The following is a 19,962-nucleotide window of genomic DNA, read 5'->3' as shown; positions in this document are numbered from 1 at the left end:
CACTGAGCCTAGGGCTTGCCGATCAGAAGGTTGGCGGTTCGAATCCCACAACGGGGTGAGCTCCCGTTGTTTGGTCCCTGCTTCTGCTAACCTAGCAGTTTGAATGCACATCAAAGTGCAAGTAGATAAATAGGTACCACTCCAGTGGAAAGGTAAGTGGCGTTTCTGTGCGCTGCTCTAGTTCGCCAGAAGCGGCTTAGTCATGGTGGCCACATGACCCGGAAAAACTGTCTGCAGGCAAACATCAGCTCCATCGGCTAGCAAAGCAAGATGAGCACGCAATCCCAGAGTCGTCCACGACTGGACCTTAAGGTCAGGGGTTCCTTTACCTTTACCTTAGCCATGATGGATATGCTCTGCCTTCACAATCAGAAGCAGCAATGCTGCAAACCACAGTGACAGGGGGTGGGGAGGGCTCTTGTGCTCAAATCCTGCTTGTGGGCTTCTAGTTGAGCCATCTGGTTGGCCACTGTGAGAGCAGGATGCCGGACCTGATGGGCCATTAGCCTGATCCAACAGGCTCTTCTTAGGTTTCTTCCTGACTCTGTTGGCCCTGCTGGCTGGGCTTGTTGGGTGCTGCAGTTCAAAACATCAGGAGGGCATGAGGTTGGAGAAGGCTGGCCTGCCAGTTTTAAGAACCGCTATTCAATGTTACGTCTTACCACCACCACCAGTCTTGCTTCCCCAAGATCGGCAAGAGCTGTAGGTTTGAGAAAATGCTGAGAAAAGTTCTGCTTGGGGATCCCCGGCTGCTTCACTGAACTTCCCTTCCTGAGGAAGGTTCCTTGGGGAAAGGCTTGGCAGATGAAATTGATTAGACTTGTGCTATAGACATGTTAATTGTCACTAATTGTTGCGTCCTCGGCAAAGCAAGCCAGGAAATCAGTGGCTCCTGCTGCCTTGCATTTTGCTCTGGATCAGGCCAATGTTTTATTGTTCTCTGTTTTGCGTTTGTTTGATTTTAGTGGCTTTAATTGTGTGTTAAATCTTTTTTGCCTTGTTGTTGGTACCATGGTGTACCAACAGGAGGCAACAGGTCTGGGTCTGGTCAGTGCCTGGGAATGCCTTGGGTTCCCTGATGGAAGAAAGGCCGGATATAAATGTAACTAAATAAGTATATTTTAAGGCACCTTCAAGACAAATAATGGAAAGTCAGTGTATATTGGTTTTTAGAACAAACAGTGGATCTGTGAAGCATCCCATATCAGCCGAAAAATAAGCCAATGGGCACCCATATTGCCCCAGGGCACCCCAGAATCTGTGTTAACGAAAAGCTGAATTCTTTGACTTGCACGACTTATAGAAATTGAGTATATTTGCCGATTTTACAGAATCCATGTGTCTAGAAGAGGGGGGAAATGTGATTGTCCTTAAAGGGCTGCTATCAAAATTGCAGGCTTCTGTGTTTCCTTCAGTCTTGATTCTTTCCATCTACAGTGTGTTTGGGGGCGGGTGTGTGTGTGTGTGTGTGTGTGTGTGAGAGAGAGAGAGAGAGAGAGAGAGAGAGAGAGAGGAAAAAAGATCCTTGTTTCAAAGCAAGCCCTAGAAGGACATAGATTAAATTCCTTTCCACTTTGGGAGCTGTTCATTCTATCTAAGGATCGTTCTGGAGAGATGGAGTCTGGTGGGGGGGGGGGCCTTCCGGAGTCATACGGCTGTCTATTTTTCACCCCCAAAACACGGATAAGATCCCACTGGCATGGCAGGCTGGGGCTTTGCATCTGGGAGACAACGAAGTGGGTGTGCGGTGGTAGCTCAGATAAGATTGACAGAGCTGCTCTGGGAAAGGGAACAGGAGATCTGCTGGCTTTTACTATCCCAAAGATAACATCGCAGGGGAGTAAGGAAGAGGAATGTGCTGCCCTCCGGCAGAGATAGCAGAGCTGCTGGTGGGGAGCAGATAAGATAACCTCCTCCTTCTTTGCTTTGTCTTACAGAGTTATTTGTTAACCCCGCAGGGCGTCTCTGCGAGAGTGCTTGTTCTGAAAACAATGTAAGAATGTGTGTGTACACACAAACAAAGAGGCCTGTGGCTGCTTTTAGCTACAGGTGAAGAGGAAGCTCAGGTGAAGTCAAAGGCATCACACCCTCCTGCTCCTAGTAGAATATTTGGGGCTGGTTTTTACCCCACTTCCACCCCGGCTCATCTGCATTTTATTGCACAGTTAAACATGTAAGGCACCCTCTAGACATGTTGGTCCAAAGGGCAGAGTGATAAATCTTGTGATTTCTAACCTTTTTGGTTCAGACTTTAAAATCAAAGGAATGTGAATAACATTGTGTTTTAATTGTTGTAACCCGTCCTGGGGAGCTTAGAGTGGAGGGCAAGTAATTAATAATAATAATAATAATAATAATAGGTTTAAGCCATGCCCCCCAATATCTTCCACCCCAAATCACCAGCTATCAGGCTTTTGTTACTCCTGCATTTATGTGTCATGTAGGTACATCCTCATAATTACAATGCCGTGGACTAGTTTTGTACCAAATTTCTGAGTGGTGCAAAACTAGCTTTATCATTGGTAGGGGGCATTCAATGTGCCCCTGTTTCAGGGAAAGATGTACAAATGCCCAGTGCTTTGTTTTTGGGTGGGTTTTGGTTTTTTTTTGTAATAATGTGAGAGTCTTGGAAAACAGACGTACCTAATTTCAAGGCTCCAATAACTATGACATAGTTACGGTATTTGTGGCTGTGACACTCTCCCCTTTCTCCAAGGGAAGCCGCTTGCCTGAGCCAGAGCAGAGCATATGCAGAGCCAGTCCTGCTTATCTTTGGCTGGAGAAGTGCTTCATGTGCCCTCAGAGCATTCTCCCTGGGATATGTTTTTGCCAACTGGCTGTGAGACCATCGTGCGATGGCACGCAAGGGGGAAAGAGCCCTTCGGACAGGGATCTTTCCCAGGATAGGCAGTGTTGTAGCTGTAGCCTCTGCTTGTTGGGTTTGAGAAGGGCACTGTGGCCTGTGGGGGACCACCTGGGCAGTGTCTGAAGGGATGGGTTGGTTGCTGGGCATCAAGAGCACATAGTTAAACTACGGTACTCCCTCACACAGGAGGGGGTGATGGCCACCAACTGCAGTGGCTTTAAAAGAGGGTTGACAAATTCATGGAGGAGACTGCTGTCATTGGCTACTAGCTATGATGGCTATGCTCTGCCTCCACAACTGGAAGCAGCTTCTGAGTACTAGTTGCTAGAAACTGCAGGAAGGAATTGTGCATTTGTGTTCAGGTCCTGCTTGCTGGTTTCCTGCAGGCCTCTGGGTCACCAATGTGAGACCAGGATGCTCAACTAGATGGACCTCTGGCCTAATCCAGCAGCCTCTTTTTGTGTTCTTATGTTAAGAGCTGATAGAACAGTTGCGGGCAAAATATATATTTAATATACACAAACTACAGTGGTACTTCTGGTTGCATACGGGATCCATTCTGGAGCTCCGTTCGCAACATGAGCAGAACGCAACCCGCGTCTGTGTGCGCGCAGGTCGTGATTCGCTGCTTCTGCGCATGTGTGTGACATCATTTTTAACGTCTGTGCATGCGCGAGTGGCGAAACCCAGAAGTAACCCTTTCCGGTACTTCCGGGTCGCCGCAGGACGCAACCTGAAAAGACGTAACCTGAACCGAACGTAACAAGAGGTATGACTGTAACATTGTTAGCCTAGCGGCACCACCACTCTACACCATGGTCCCAGTTGAAATCAGGTGGGCACCTACACTTGTGATATTTCCTGGACTGCTGAAAACATTTTACCAAGCATTTTCAGGGAATTAATTTGATTCACTGTTGGTCCTTTTGTTCTGTCTATTGTGGTTTTATAATTTTATGATGCTCTCATGAGTTCATTATACACCACCATGAAATTGTTTTGTTGTTTTTCAGTTTGTTGTTTATAAACCTGTCCATTTGTAGAGGTATACTGGGTGCTGTCCCGGAGCATCAAATTTCCTGGTGCTTTGGCCTCATCTAGGCACCTTTCTTGGAGCAAGAGAGATGCTGCTTCAACTTCTGGGTACCTTTTTTAATCACATGGCTTATTGCCACAAACATAAGTGATAGTTGTTGAGATTAATGCCTGCGCTCTGGACTGCTGGTCCTCTTGGCTGGTAAACACTAGCAGGGAGGGAACAACTGGCTGAGCCAGGGGGGTGGTTCCTCGGGGTTCGTTTTTTATCCCCCATGCTGTTTAACATCTACAAGAAACCACTGAGTGGGGTCACCCAGAGTTTTGGAGTTTGTTTTCTTGCCTCAGTAATGGACTGGATAAGAGCCAATAAACTGAATCTCAATCCAGATAAGACCGAGACACTGTTAGTGGGCGGTTCCCTAGACCGGATGGCTGGGAGGTTGCCTGCTTTTGATGGGGCTACACTTCCTCAGAAGGAGTGGATACATAGCTTGGGGAAACTCCTGCATCCTTTGCTGTCACTTGAGGCTTAGGTGGTCTTGGTGGTGCTGAGTGCCTTCCATCAGCTTCAGCTGGTGGCCCACCTGAATGGACATATTTATGGAGGATGGGGCTATCAGTAGCTACTAGTGATGATGAACTCAAAGATCAAAGACTGCTGCGCAGGGTGTGTTTGTGTGGTGTGCAGGTAAACAGCAGGAGGGATTGCACAGAGCACTGGTTGGACACTAGTAGCAGGATGCTAGGCCAGGAGGACATTTTGGAGGTGGTTTCCAAATGCAAGAAAATGAGGGTCCATGGAAAAGAGATTGCAACCACTGTGCGCCCCCCCCCTGCCCTGCTGCTGCTCAGAGCTATGGTTTAGCTTAGTGTGTCACTTGAACCCAGGTTCATGGTTTGTTTCCTCCAGACAAACACCATGAGGTGTAAACTCAAGAACAAACCTCGGTTACAGCTCAACAGTTTTGACTGTAGGCAGACAAACCACAAGCCGAGTTCAGAAGGCATGCTTAGCCAAACCATGGATTTAGCTCACCTTAGTGCAGCGGAAGCACTAAGGGGCAGGAGCAAAGCAGCCGCAGTCGCCTCCTCAAGAACTTTCATGCTCAGCACATTCATGCTAGTCTACCCATGAGGGCTAGTCTACCCATGAGGTGTGGTGAGGTGGTTGTCTATTGGCAAACATCTCGGGCTGCCCCTGTAAACCATAGCTTGGTTTACTATTACATGACTGCCAGCCATGTGTCTGATCCGACAGGGTTTATGTCTTACATGCACTTGTAAGTGACCTGAGTTTCCAATTTATATATAAGCAAAGCAGCCTAAGAATCGAGGAGCAGGTAGTTTTAGCTAACATGGAGCACAATAGTGTGAAGTTAATGTAAAGTCCTGAAATAAAAAAGAAAATGGTATTCTAGATTATTTATTTAATAGACCATTGTTATGCCTGTTCAGCATATGATAAGACATGGAAGTGGGAGCACAATGGTTCCTTCGGCTGGAGAAGCAGAGCATATAATACATAGATATAGATTATATAAATAAATCTTGGTCTAGCCCGAGGAGAAGGTGACCCTTAGAAGGTACACCTAACACTTTGTATAACTCCTGTTCCTTTCAAGAGACCTTCCTGATTAATTTTGCACTGTTTCCGCATCAGATTACAGAACTGTACAGAAAACATGTTCCAAAGCTGGATTTTTGCACCAAACCAACCCCTTGCGGGAGATGTAGTTTTAAGGGAGACCCGAGAATCCCCGCCATGACCCTGAGGTCAACCTAGGACAGACATCTCTGGATGCAGGCTTAGAGGGAGGCCTGATATTTGTGTGTGTGTGTTTGTGTGTGTGTGTGTGTTGTGTCTGTGTATTTTGTCCTGGAGTCTGCAGGCAAAGAGAGGAGTGTTTGGCTTTGGAGTGAATCTGTTAGTTTTTGTACGATTATCGCCGCATGAATTATTTAACTTGGAGACTCTGCAACTCATTGTACAAAAAGAGGCTCCAGCTGGGCTGACGCCTTTGGTGTGTTGATGGAGGCGGCATAGAAAATCACACAAGGGGGCGGAGAGGTGATTGTTTTCAGGCAGGGTGTGTGGAATTGCTCTCTGACTCCTAAAGAGACTTTGGTTCAGAGAAGATCAGAGCAGCGTGGGGAGGGTGAAGCAGCAGGGTGGAGTGAGCCTGAGTTTCTTCTCAGAATGCATCAATTCAAGGTCATCTGCTGGAACGGAGAGGCAGCGGGTTTCTCCAAGGGAGCCCTTGGCTGGAGTCTCTGGGATTTGCGAGGGGAAGCTTCGTGCTTCTGAGGCTGGGATTTGATCTAGTAATCTACTCGGGAGAGACTTGAGTTCTTATAGATTCACAGAATTGTGGAGTTGGGAGGGACCTCAAGAGCCATCTAGTCCAACCTTCTTCAGTGTTTTCAGTCTTCTGCCAGCAAGCCAGCTGTGCCCTTTTCCAAGACGCTCCATTACATTATCCCACCCACCCACCCAGCTTTCAGTTCCCCACCCCTAGCTGCCACTCAGTTTCCTCTGAACATACAGTATCCTCTGTTTCCTCTGAGCATACAGTATCCTCACTGGCCTGTTTTATGGCCTCTTTAGGTTTGTTTCCTGAAGGGTTATTTTAAATGTTATTTCATGCATGCAAATCTTGGGGCATCCCCAGAGCATGTTGATACCTCCCTCTTGGTTCTCAGTAGCCCTATTTTGGCTACAGTTCTGTCTGCACTCAGCCCTGAAGTTTGATATTAAAAGGCACACATCATCCCCTGTGATTGGCAGGTAGTTTCAGCCCTCTGGATTGGCTGTGCTTGGTCAAACTACTGGGAGTCTGCCTTTCGACCTCTTTCTAGTTGCTGCACTTGATATTCATGTTCAAGCCTTTGTCTCGGGCCTTTCATTTTCATGCAGCACCCTTGGGTGGCTGCCATTGCTCCAGAAGCACAGGAGGGCCCACCAGTGTGCATGCCTTGGGCTTCCCCAAAGCAGGCACATCAGTTTGTGAGCCACTGCCTTTTTAATTCCCTACAATGCCCCCAAAGCAGGAGTCCATGGGACCCCCTCCTCTAGTACCTCCTGCGGAGTTGCCTGTGAAAGATCACAGCAAACATCCCCTCCAAAATCCAGATGCACAAGGAAGGGTTTGCTTTTTCTGCTCAGTTTCTGTTTGCTTGGAGAGTTCAAAGGGCTTCCCGTATCCTGTGTCTGTGAATCCCAACAACCCTGTAAGACAGTTTTGTCTTATTAGTATCCTGCTTCTGACTGACGGAGGGGGGGGTATCTTGCCTGTGGCCCCGTAGGAGTGAGATATAAACGGAAAGGAAGAAGATCCTGGCTGTTGGCTCAGGCTGACGTCCCAGCCTGTCCAGCATCTTGTTCTCACAGTGGCCCAACATGGTGTTGGTGTTAAAGGACTAAGGCCCCAAATAACTGAAAGACCACCTCTTTCCCTACAGGCCCTCTCAGGGGCTGAGATTGGCAGATGGGACGCTCTTGGTAGTTCCTCTGCCCTGGGAGGCTTGTGGGGGCAGTGGTCCAGGGGAGAGGGCCTTCTCTGTGGTGGTCCCTAAAACTGAGGAACTCCCCACAGAGGCCTTCATTGTACAGCTTTCAGAGAATGCTGAAGATGTGCCTCTTTACAGATGCACCTTTTGACACTTGAGGTGTGTGTTTTTAGGACCCACCTTGTTTTTATGGTAGTTTAGATTAGTAAATTGCTTAGATTGGTTTTTGATGCTGTAACCTGCCCTGGGATCTTAGGTTGAAGGGCGGAGGGTAATAAATGAATAAATAATAACAATCTCAGCAACAACTCCCACTGGGAAGCCCACGAGCAGGACCTGAGTGCAACAGTCCCCTTCTGATGTGATTCCCAGTAACCGGACATACTGCCTCCGACAGGGGAAGTAACACACACCCATCACAACTCTGTCCAGTCACTGATATAGTCTTATGCTCTCTGAAATTGTCTAATCCCTCTTTACAGCTGTCAAAGTTGGCCGCAGCAGATTCCATTGTGTGTGTGTGTGTGTGTGTGTGTGTTTGTGTATGTGCGTGTGACAAAGGCCTTCCTTTTCTCTGTCCTGAATCTTCCAACTAGGGATGTTCTGGCTGAATAAGGCTCCTCACGCCTCCCCCACAGCCCCTCCAATGCCTGGACGACTTTTCGTTTCTGGGCCTGGTGATTTGGCTCTCTGCAGGCATTCCATCTGGCAAGGCAAATCCCGTTTTTTTTCTTTAGAGGGCGAGTTTCCAACCACAAGTGTCCTTAGTTTCCCGAGCGCTGTGTGGGGCCCTGGCTGCTCACTACTAGACACTGCTGTTTTGGACGGCTGCCGGTGGCTCTTGCAAGAGATGCCTTTCCAGCGTTCCTCCTCTCTGGAGCCAAACAATGAAATCTGGAGCTCTGACCTCATTGCTTTCCTGCTCACTTTTGGATCAGTGCAAGTTGGTTTGGGGGAGGCCAGTGTCAGAAAATGCTCCTTTTTGAGGCATTGCCCTGTGATAATTTGTAGGATGTTGTGCTATGAATATTTTATTTTATTTTATCAATTGATTGCATTTATATCCCAAAGGGCTTAAGGTGGCATACATGGTCCCCCCCCCATTTAATCCCCACAACAACCCTGTGAGGTAGGTTAGGCTGAGAGACAGTAACTGGTCCCAAGATCACACCTACTTAGTGGCCAAGTGGGGATTTGAACCCGTATCTCTCCAACGTCCCAGTCTGACACTTTAACCACTACACCACACTGGCTCTGTAATGAGTAAAGTTTCCCCACATGATCCAAGTGATCTTACAGGTATACAGTGGTACCTCGGGTTACGTACTTAATTCGTTCTGGAGGTCTGTTCTTAACCTGAAACTGTTCTTAACCTGAAGCACCACTTTAGCTAATGGGGCCTCCAGCTGCCGCCGTGTCGCCGGATCCCAATTTCTGTTCTTATCCTGAAGCAAAGTTCTTAACCTGAAGCACTATTTCTGGGTTAGCGGAGTGTGTAACCTGAAGCATATGTAACCTGAAGTCTATGTAACCCAAGATACCACTGTACTGTATAGTGACAGGCAGTCTTTCAGATAACCTGGTGACCATTATGGTGGATCAATGAATGGGTGAAGGGCTGATTCTGACATGTGCTTGCACTCCACTTTCTATGCATATGGTTCTGCTAAGCGTGATTTAATGAGTCTAGGATCCAGCTCACGAGACCACCCAGAGAAATGCTGGAAGGAGAAAACACATTATGACATTAACATTGCTGTGTGCATACTTGCAGAAACCAGGCAGGAAAAGTCATTGCACAAATATGAACCATTCCACGGGAGCCTGAGGGATTCCAGTCAGTGGGGATTGACTGGAAAGAGAGCTGGAGTAGCCTTTGCACTGGCAAGGCTGATGGGAGTTGTAGTCTGAAAAATCTGGAATGGCACTGGTTTGGGGGAAAACTGGATGAGAGTGATGGAAGAGCACCCCTTTCCGCTTGACAAGAGCCCCCCACATTTTATATATCTTCCTGGGTCCCACCCCATAGCTACCCAAATTGATTGCCACTTTTAAAAGAGAACAACCTGGATGCTGGGAAAAATTAAGTTCTAGGCGCCAGCAACAACTAGCATAGGAGTCATCTTGGCGTCAGATTTCTTTAGAGTCCAGCCCGGACAGAGCTGAAGAAATCTTTCGCTGTTAGGTTCCAGCAGAACTTAAGAAGTTCTGCCACAGAGTCCTAAAAGTCCACTGTGGTTTTCATCTGATTTCTCAGAGCTTTTGGTTATGGCTGAAGCTGTGGTTTGCTGGCATGCAGGGCTCAGGCTGCTTTCAGAGAAGTGGGCATTGGGACCTTCTTGTTCCTCTCTGCCATCTCTTCCCTTTTCGCCTTGCCTGTACCTCCACGATCACGCTGTCCCTGCTCCGCATTTCTCACACCCTGCCATCTCTGTGCTGCTACTGCCCCTTTGGTGTAGACACCCAGCTGCTTCTGTGTAGTACCTGCTGGGTTCCAGCTCCTATGTACACGGTTGGAATTAAGGAGCAGGATGTTGCTCTGCGCCAGAGAGCTGCACCCAGACCTGCACAATTAGGGTTTGGGGTGTTATTGCAGGAACCGATGGAAGTGGTCTCTTGACCTATGATTTGGGTCCAAATATATTTTGGGCTGGCAAACTATCTATCTATCATCTATCTATCTATATCTATATCTATATCTATATCTATATCTATATCTATATCTATATCTATATCTATATCTATATCTAATCTATCTATCTATCTATCTATCTATCTATCTATATCTATCTATCTATATCTATCTATCTATCTATCTATCATCTATATCTATCTATCATCTATCTATCTATCTATCATCTATCTATCTATCTATCTATCTATCTATCTATCTATCTATCTGTACATGGTTCTCCCCCTCCTATTCAATCCCCACAACAACCTTGTGAGGTAGGTGAGGCTGAGAGGCAGCGACTGGCCCAGGGTCACCCAGGGAGCTCCATGGCCAAGTGGGGATTTGAACCCTGGTCTCCCAGATCCTAATCTGTCACTCTAACCTCTACACCACACTGATTCTCATTATAAGTCAGGCTGTATTTGCATCTTTTGAGTTTTGAACGAGGGGCAGCAAATAAGGAGCTAGGAGCCTACATCAACCTTGTCTGGTTGCAGGAGTATAACGAAATTCTTCTCTTCCATTTCTCCACCCCCCCCCCCTCCATTGGCAGAGAATTTTGCTAACAAATCAGAGCCAGGAGCAAACTCCCATCCTCCCCTCTGCTAATGTTCTTGGTGCTCTTGTCAAATAGGTGTGCAGTCTTGCTGTGTGACTGTCAGGGACACCTGCGGTGCCTGCAACTTCACTCCTGACACCAGACAAACTCTCCCTCTAATTCTTCTCCTCCTCTTCTTTTGTTAAATTAATCTGTGCTGTTTGTTTTATTTCTATAAAGAGTTATTGCCTGTTTATAAGGAGCCCCTCATTTGGTTGCCAGTGGCTAGTGAGAATCACCTTCAGGGAAGTGTGGAAATGCTTTAATTTCCTTGTCTTCTTTTAAAAAGTGGTATAACAACCAATCCCTCTTAAAAAGAACTTTGGGAATTGTAGCCCTGGGAGGGGGAGGGGAGTCTCCTCACAACTCTCAGCATCCTTAATAAATCACCTCTCCCAAAATTCTTTGGGGGAAGCCATGACTGTTGAAAGTGGTATTGTAGCACTTTAAATGTCTGGTGTGGTTGGTTCAGTTCCTCACACTGAGATGAAATGGACCTTGAGCCAGTTACTGTCTCCTAACCTCAAGGCTGTACCAACCATTATGCAGAGTGAGGCAGACACCTCAGGTGCAGTGATTAGAGTGTCCGACGGACATGGGAGACCCGGGTTCAAATCTCTTTGAGCCCCTTGGAGAAAAAGAGAGGATATAAATGCAACGAATAAATAATACTAAATAAATGGTGGGAGGCAAAGCCTCAATGACTTTCCCCATACATATGGACCACAGCCATGCCCTCAGCTGGAGGTCAAAGCTGTGCCTACTTCACCTCACACCCCCTAAGCTAGCTGGCTACTCTCGGATCATGTCCTGTCACCACAAGTTTGAAGTAAGTTTTAAGATTCTGTCTTCGAAATGCATCTGGATACCATTTTATCTTTTGCCTCAGGCATCAAAATATCCTGGGTGGACCAGCCCAGTCTAATGTACCTTGTAAGGTTGTTCTGGGGGATAAAATGGGGTAGATGGGGGCAAGGGAGAGCTGTGTATGCCAGCCTTGGAGGAGGTGTGGCATATAAGTGTGATAAATAAGGCCGCCACCCTCCACACTGCCGTTTCTGCTCTAGACTGGTTTGGGTTTCCACTCTTCCAGTGCAGACTAGGCTTTCTCTAGGAGAGATTTGAATGACTCCTTTCATGGAGAAGCTTGGCCACTAATCACTCTCCATTTTTAGCAGGGATTTCAGGCTGTGTGGGTCTCTGGGCATTTCCTATCTCTGTGGCTATGCGTGGCGATCAATTTTTATCACAAGACGACTGTGCTAGCTGGACCCCCTCTTTGTAAACTGGCCTTCTGCAGCCTAGTGCCTTTCCCTACATTTTGGACTACAGCTCCCACCAGGTTGCGGGGAGGCCTTTTTAAATAAGAGGAGGGTGTTTGTTTGTTGTATGTGCAAGAGAACATATTGCTGTGTTCGTTTTTTAAACTAAGATAGGGAATCAGGCAGGTTTTTCTACCGAACAATTTTCTTCCCATTCTTTGTATGGAATGAGGAGTGAATAAGTCAATTCATGGAATCATCGAGTTGGAAGGGACTACCAAAGTTAATCCAGTCCAACCCCCTGTAATGCAGGAATCACTGACAGGTGGTCATCCCACCTCTGTTTAAAAACCTCCAAGGAAAGACAGTCTTCCACTTTCCAAGGTCTTCTGTTCCACTGTTGACAGCTCATCCCATCAGAAACTCCATCTTAAGGTTTAAATTTACTCCCCAAGAGGGATCCTTTTAACAAGTGCATTTTTTACTCCTCTTCAGCTTTTAAGCAGACAGGGGAAGGGGGTGTAGAGGCAGGGGGACGAGGCTGCCAGGGAGCAGGACTGGACTATTTTATTTTATTTTTACTTGTTGCTGAGTTTGCCCTCATCTATTCCACATTAGGGACCTGGGTCCTCCGAGATGGAAAAGAATGCTGTCAACAAGGGTGGAGTGGGAATAGGGTGGCGCTGGCATGGAAACCACAATCCCTGCCCTCGCAACAGGAACCCCCATGTGGCTGGCAGGAGGGCCTGACATTACTGTGTTCCCTCTTAATGGCCTGAGATGGCTATGAATATTTGGGTGCTTCCAGATTGGGCTTGGATTTGCAAAGGAGACTGAGATGTTGCAAGCAGGCAATTTTGCAACAGGTGTTTGTTTGTTTCCCCCCAGAAAGGATTTGTCTGGATTAAGCAGGTGGGGGATACAGGCTGGCATTTTGATGCCAACAATGTTATCTGGACGTTGCAAAACACTTCCATGCATTAAGAGCTCCCTTCCCACAAGAAGCACGCTTTATGGTTATGACTGCCTAGAAATGGAAGAGCAGAGTGGTGTTCTTGTCCCTTTTGTTCCATCCTCCCTCTAAGCCTAAACCCTTTGAAACAGACCTAGCCTGGTGAGCTGCAGGGGGGTGAGGGGTTAGGCAATAAGTTCTTCTCATATGGAAGGAGTGGTACTGCCTTGTTGTTATTATTATTTGGTTGGTTTTGTTAATTATAAAAATATATTTTAAAAGATGGAGAGTAAATATAAGGAAAGGAAATGATATATGGAACAACATAGCAAAATAAAACAAGCAAAAAACCCCTCCATAGTACAATGAATAAATTAAAGAGAAAATATTGTCATTTACATTGTTATTCCAGAAATGTAAAAACAAGGCCCACCTCCCAGTAAGTTTGTTTTCCTCATTGCTAAGTGTTGCATTGCTCTCATTTGTAAGTTTTATCATTAAGACAATTAAATGTATTTTAACAGTGTGCCTGAACATAGCCTGGTGAATTTTGCCTGTTTTCTTGTTTGTTTGCAGGGGAGGGGAGTATTGGTTTCTCAGGGGGTGGCATGCTGCCTGGTTTGTTTTTTTTTTGGGGGGGGGGAAGGTTGTCTAAACTGTTTTGCCTTTTTGTGGATAGTTTGTGGATAGTTTTACTCAATTCCACGAGCAAGCTTTTGTCTTTGTGACTTGGGAGGCCCCCACAGCCGCTATTTTGTGCTGGTGCCCAGGGCGGTTTCTGCTTTTGCCAAATGTGCACCCCAGAAACAATGGGGAACCCTTGGTATATTCTGTTACATGCCCTTGTCATGCTAAAGGCTGAGAGTTCCTGCCCTTTGCTTGAAGTGATGCTAGAGGAATTGCCAGATGATTTTGCAAACATCCTCTCTGTTTCTTTCCCCTTCCATCTTGGTATATTTTTATCAGGCTGTTGCAGTGGAACGGTGCAGGGCCAATAGTCCATTGATGCAATTGAAACACCTGCAGGGTTTGTTTCCTCTTCTCTTTGAACTGTTTCCATCCTGCTAAATGAACTTGTAACTCAGAACTGGTGCCTGAGCTTGCACATTTCCTCCTCCCTCCTAGTCCATTTTCCTTCTGTGATGTGTCTCTTTGGAATATAAGCCTGAGTACAGGAACCTTCTTGTTTTATTGAGCTGTAAGTCACTGTAGAAGTGGCTAAAGAGTGGGGTAAAAGTTCTTTAAATAATTAGTAGGATAAGGTGGCCTGCTTTTCCCTTCCGTTTGCAATAAGGAGGTGTGATTTCAAGGGTTCCCGGAGGGTGGAATGAAGCAGTTGTGCAAACTGGGTGGGGATTCAGTGCAGCCACTGCGGAGATGGTTGTTATCCGTAGAATAAACCTTGTTGTTTCGCATTTATGCTGTCTTCTGCTCGCAAATGGCAATATTTCAGGAGTGGTTTGCCTAAGGCCACTCAGTGACTGCTTCATGGCTGAGATGAGATTGGCAAGAAGGCCCTTGCAGATCCTTGAAAAGGTCAGCAGCCCTAGAGAGGAAGCGGAGGCATCTCAGCTCCTTCTGGTGGAGCCCTAAGGTCCTTGCTGCTTCCTGGTGTAAATTTGCATTCTTAAAAAACAAACCCAAATCAGCCAGGGAGCCACTCTGCATGTTGCTGAATTACAGTTCTTAGCCACTGGCCCTGCTGTCCAGGGCTGATGGGAGTTCAGAGTCCAACAGCATCTAGAAGGCTCCAGGTTAACCACCGCTGCCTTGTAGGTTCACTGTTAGGACAAACAAGAAACAGCAGTGCGGCTTGCTCTGAGCTGGGGGTGGGTGGGCTCAGGCCAGGAAATAAATCCAGCATCAAGCACAATCTGCACAGATCTGCCCACACATCCTTGGCGTCCAGGACTGTGTCTGTACTGGAGCCAGCAATAAAATTCCAGCACCCAGCGTGACATCCTGGGGCTTAGCGATTCAGGGTGGTCATTGTGGTCTCTCTGTGTGTTTGTGTGTGACCTCAGAGCCCCACCTTTCTGAGTGGCCAGCAATGTTTCCGTTGCTTATCAGACGGGAATCCTAACATGTCTGTGCGATGTGCCTGTCCATGAAATGGGAAGGCTGACTCAGCAAGCCGGCGAGTCCTGTGCATTTCCTGCCTAAGGCTTAGCTGCCGACTCAGCTGTAGGTTGAGCGGTTCGGAAACAAAGAGCAGCAACAAAGTGCAAAGCTTTTGCTGGAGTTTGCTGGTCAGAGGAGAAGGTGTGCGGTGGAATTGGAGGTGTAAAAAAGCCCTGCAGGATCAGACAAAAGGCCCATTTAGTCCAGTATTCTTTCTCACAGTGCCTGACCAGATGCCCATTAGGGGAAACCTGCAAGTAGGATTTGAGCACATGGGCATCCTGGGATTTAGCTGATGGGCCTGGTAAAAGTAGTGGGAGTTTCAACTTTCAATTGTAAAGCCTTCTAATGCCCTGCTTATAAAGGTAAAGGTAAAGGGACCCCTGACCATTAAGTCCAGTCGTGACTGACTCTGGGGTTGTGGCGCTCATCTTGCTTTATTGGCTGAGGGAGCCGGCGTACAGCTTCTGGGTCATGTGGCCAGCATGACTAAGCTGCTTCTGGTGAACCAGAGCAGTGCACGGAAACTCCGTTTACCTTCCCGCCGGAGCAGTACCTATTTATCTACTTGCATTTTGACATGCTTTCGAACTGCTAGGTTGGCAGGAGCAGGGACCACGCAACGGGAGCTCACCGCGTCGCGGGGATTCGAACCGCCGACCTTCTGATTGGCAAGCCCTAGGCTCAGTGGTTTAACCCACAGCGCCACCCGCGTCCCTGCTTATAACCTGCTTCAAATTGGGTCTAGCCCATACCAGGGATGGGGAACCTGTGGCCCCCCAGGTGTTGCTAGACTCTAACACCCACCCATTAGCCTGGACCAGCAAGACCAATGGTAAGGAAGGATGGGAGTTGTAGTCCAACAGCATCTGGAATTCTGGATTTTTAAAAATGGTATAATTTGGGGCAGGGGAGGGGGGCCACTTGGGAGTACTTCACCCCAACTGACAGCTCAGGCGGGTGAGAACTGAGCAGCGTCTGTGCTTCAGATTGCCGTTGGCAACCTGGCCATGAGAGACCTGGGTCCCAGGAGAGTAGAAAGCAGCAGTGGAGCAAGCAAAATAGGTTTGCCCCTACGAAGCAGCTGTCTTGTGTGAATGTGGCTACAGAAGACAGCAGCATTCTGCTGGAACCTGGCTTCCCAATTCACATTCAAAGGCCCGTCTGGTCAGGCAGAATTAAAAACTCAAAACAAGTAGAAGAATCCCTTTTAATTGCACCTTTTGAAATTATAGACTTCTCTCTCTCTCTCTCTCTCTCTCTCTCTCTCTCTCTCAAAGAAAATGCATTCTTTCCTGATTCCCAAGCTCAGTGCAAGCATCTCCTTTGTGAATTTAGGATCAAAGTATCTCGTGGGTTAAAAGCTGGACCGTTCCAATTTTTTTTTCTCAATTGACTACACAAGCCACCTTGGATTCTCCTGAATGGTTTAGCCGAGGTGGGGGGGGGAGGAGGGGAGAGGACAGGAAAGAGGGAGGGGGGAAGCGGAGCAAGAGAAAGATGTCACAATCTCTAATCTATCTGTCATTTTTATTTTTCAGCAGCCGGAGAGGAGCTCCCGACTAGAACAATGCTGGAGAGGAAGGGAGGGGAGAGGGCCGGAGTGGCAGCCAAAGTCTGAAAACAGGTGAACAGCAGTGGCAGCAGCAGCAGCAGCAGCGGAGGAAGAGTGGAGGGGAAGGAAGAGATTTGTCACCGCTGCTGCGGGGGAGGCGAGCCAGCCCCACCGGGAAGAGCCTCCTCCTCCTCCTCTCGGCTGCGCGGAGGTGGATCCTGGCTGGGCAGCAGCTGAGCCATGGCTACGAATTTCAACGACATTGTCAAACAGGGATACGTGAAAATGAAGAGCAGGAAATTGGGGGTAAGTGCCGGCAGATGCCGCCTTGTTGTTTCCGAGTGGGCTCTGGCTGGCTGGCGTCCTTTGTAGGCATGCGGGCAGGTGCAAATTGCGCAAAAAAACCCCGGTGCTTTTGTGTGGAAGAATTCTGGCTAGAGCAGCATAGCTTTCTCTCTCTCTGCCTCTCCTCTAGGCATCCCTCCTGCATGGACCTCCCTCCCCACAGGCTCTGCCTGAGTCCTGGCAACAGAGGTGCCAGTTGCTGGTCATTTCTGGCGTTGCCTTGGTGGACGTGGCATCCCCAGAGTTGATGGATTGGGTGGGTTTTGCAAGGGCTTGGGTGGGTGGTGGTCCGCATTTTGTGCCATGGGGATTTCCTTTCCAGCTTGACAGCTGGTTGCAGATCTTGAAGCCGATAAAAGAAACAGTAACTCTTTGCCTTTGTGTGCCTGTGAATATAGTACGGATTGACTCTGCCTGGCTACAGTGGACAGGTTGTGTTCTCCTGTTTCAGATGCTTCTGTGGCACTCCCTTCCCCAGAGACTCCTCTGAGCCTGTGGCTGAGCAGCTTATGCAAGTGCAGTTGGAATTCTTTTTCTTTCAGCTGGGTTTTGGTCGCTGAGCAAAATCAGCACAATCAAAAATCAGCACAATCAGCAGCAGGGCTTCATTATTTATTTTTTGCTTTGATTGTTTTTGGTGTTTGTTGGCTTTTTAAAAAAAGCTTTGTGATTTTAGCTGACAATTTCACACACATTTTTAACCATTTCGCTCCTGCCTTTGGAAAGAGGAGGGCTAGGATTCAGCAGGGGTGGGGTGGGGGTGGGGAGAGGGAAATGGAAAGAGGCACTGGGGTTTTCCTCGTTCCATCTGGACTGCTTAGCTGCAGAGTCATGTTGTGGGTACTTTCTCTGTGAGCACCTCTGGCCCATATGAGGAGGACCAACTCGGACACTGGGTCCGGCTCTTCCTTTGAGCACAGCCACCCCCAGCAAGATTTCTCTCCCCTTCTCTCAAAGGTTCTTGCTGCAGACCTAGACTTGCTCCAGGCACAATTGCATCTATGGATCTTGGCTTCTAGGGTGTGTCTTTCCTGGGCCTCTGAGATATCCCTGCTCGCAACAGGGGCATCTTGAACACAGAACAAGCATTGATCGCCCCTTTCTCTTTTCCAGCCGTCTTCTATTGGCAGGGTGACTAAACTCCACGCTAGAGATTTCTGGATTGCACATAAAAGAAATCCACATTTCCTCCTCAGTATATTTTCTGAAGGGGCATTGAACTGATCCTCTGTATGCAACATGAAGGGATTTCTTTACTTGGATTTTGAAATATGGTTACGAGGAGGATTCTTTTGAAGCACCTTTCTCCAGCCTTGGGTCCCCAGATGTTGTGCGCATCCTCTCATCCCTGACCGCTGGCATGATGGGAGTTAGTACCCAACAACATCTGTAGAGACCAAGGCTGGGGAGAAGACTGCAAGGATGCAGAAAGCCTGGGAGTGGATTTCCAAAGGACAGAAGTTGTCAGGCAGGAGGCACCTGGGTTTGGTGGCCTTGGGCAAGCCTCTCTGCTTTAAGTTTTCCATCTCTCATTTCGGCAGCCTACAACTGAAGGTTATTGTGAGGGTTAATAGTACAGTAGTTGTTGCCTGCTGTGAGCCTTGGAGGATAATGATCCACTTATGGGTGTGTTTCTGTTTAATGACAGGATTGCTGTGTTGGCCTCCACTGGGTGTCCTGGCCAGTCCCAGCTATTGCATCACAATCTCTCCCAGCGGTGGTGAAACTATGGCATGCGTGCCAGAGGGGGCACATGCGCCATTGCCCCAGCACAGAGCTGGCAGAAGGTGAGGGCGGCACGTTAAGTTCTCAGCTGAACTTGGGCAGCCGCAGAGGCATGTGAGTGGCAGGTCAGCACAGGAAACTGCACAGCCGGAGCGGGATGCGAGGTTGAGGCTTTACACACCCTCCGGCCAGGGCCAATGGAAGGTGCCAGGCAGGAGAGGATGGCATCGCTGGTTCCAGTGCCAGGTAGCCAGGCAGAGCTGCCTCCGCCCCATCCTCATCGCCCCTCACCAGCACTGGGGCTCCGGACCCCACCAGCCTGGCCGTGCCATGGTCGTCTCCCACTTGCTGAAGTATTTCTTCACCGAACTCAGCCACAGCCCAGTGCAGTGGGAGACCCTGTGCTAGCACGTGGGGCAGCCCCCAGGGCCTTTTCAGGGAACAACGGCATGATGGGGAGGGGGGGGACTCTCTGCATGCGCTCAGAGGGCCACGCCGAGAACGTTTTCTTGCCCAGGCTGGAGCTTAAAAGCAGGGAATTCCCATCGACGCGGAGATCTTGTGAAAATCAAAATGAAATCCTTAAAGTGTGGAATTCCTTGCCAAATAATTTTAAATCAGTGAAAGTGCTTGGGATTGTTTCATTGTATCACTGAAAGCTCTGTTATTTTGTTTTTATTTTAAGACAAGAGATGTTAATGTATGAGTTGTTTTTTCTAAACCAAAACCTCAGTATTCAGGTTAAATTGCTGAGTTGGCTCTTTGCAAGAAATAAGTGGGTTTGGGGTTGCAGTTTGGACACTCGGTCTCTAAAAGGTTCTCCATCACTGCCCTATAAGGACCTTCTCAGTGGCTGCTCCTAGATTATGGAACACCTTGCCTCGTGTTCTCCTCCACTCCCTCCCAAGTTTTTTGCTGGCCACAAAGGACACTTTTATTCTGGTAGATTTTTGTAGCATGTGGCACATCAGGTTTTTATGTTCAGGTCCTGATACTGCCTCCTTGGCTGCTTTGTTTTATATCGGTGGTAGTGGTGTGTTTGTATGTTTTAATAAAACTGCAACTCAAATGTTGTAAGCTGCCCTGAGTGGTGGCTTTGCCATGAGGAGAGCAGGACAGAAGTGTTTTAAGGAAGAAATATAGTAAAATAGCCAGCTCAGTGGAGGGAGGGACGTCTGCTGATGGTTGTATTCAACCTCCAGGTTCAGAAGCCTCTTAGTACCGTGAACCAGCAAAGAAGGATGTTGCCTTCAGACCTTGTGTGGGGGCTTCCTGGAGGTGTCTGGTTGGCCACTCTAGGGGAGACTGGCCCGTTAGAA

The 19,962-nt window shown here is 48.0% G+C and overlaps 1 protein-coding gene across 4 annotated transcripts in view; it reads left to right on the top strand.

Annotated features, from left to right (window-relative positions):
* The window catches only part of DOK4 (docking protein 4), a 55,833-nt gene that overhangs the window by 3,668 nt on the left and 32,203 nt on the right, over positions 1-19,962 (top strand). For all 4 annotated transcript variants that reach the window (XM_083452963.1, XM_083452961.1, XM_083452960.1 and 1 more), the window contains exon 2: positions 16,560-16,879. In XM_083452963.1, coding sequence (XP_083309089.1) covers positions 16,814-16,879 — 66 coding nt within the window. In that variant the 5' untranslated portion in view covers positions 16,560-16,813. The remainder of the gene's footprint in view (positions 1-16,559; positions 16,880-19,962) is intronic.

Source organism: Podarcis tiliguerta, assembly GCF_965153285.1.
Source record: "Podarcis tiliguerta genome assembly, chromosome: 8".
Taxonomy (NCBI): domain Eukaryota; kingdom Metazoa; phylum Chordata; class Lepidosauria; order Squamata; family Lacertidae; genus Podarcis; species Podarcis tiliguerta.
This window is presented reverse-complemented; position numbering and strand designations above follow the sequence as displayed.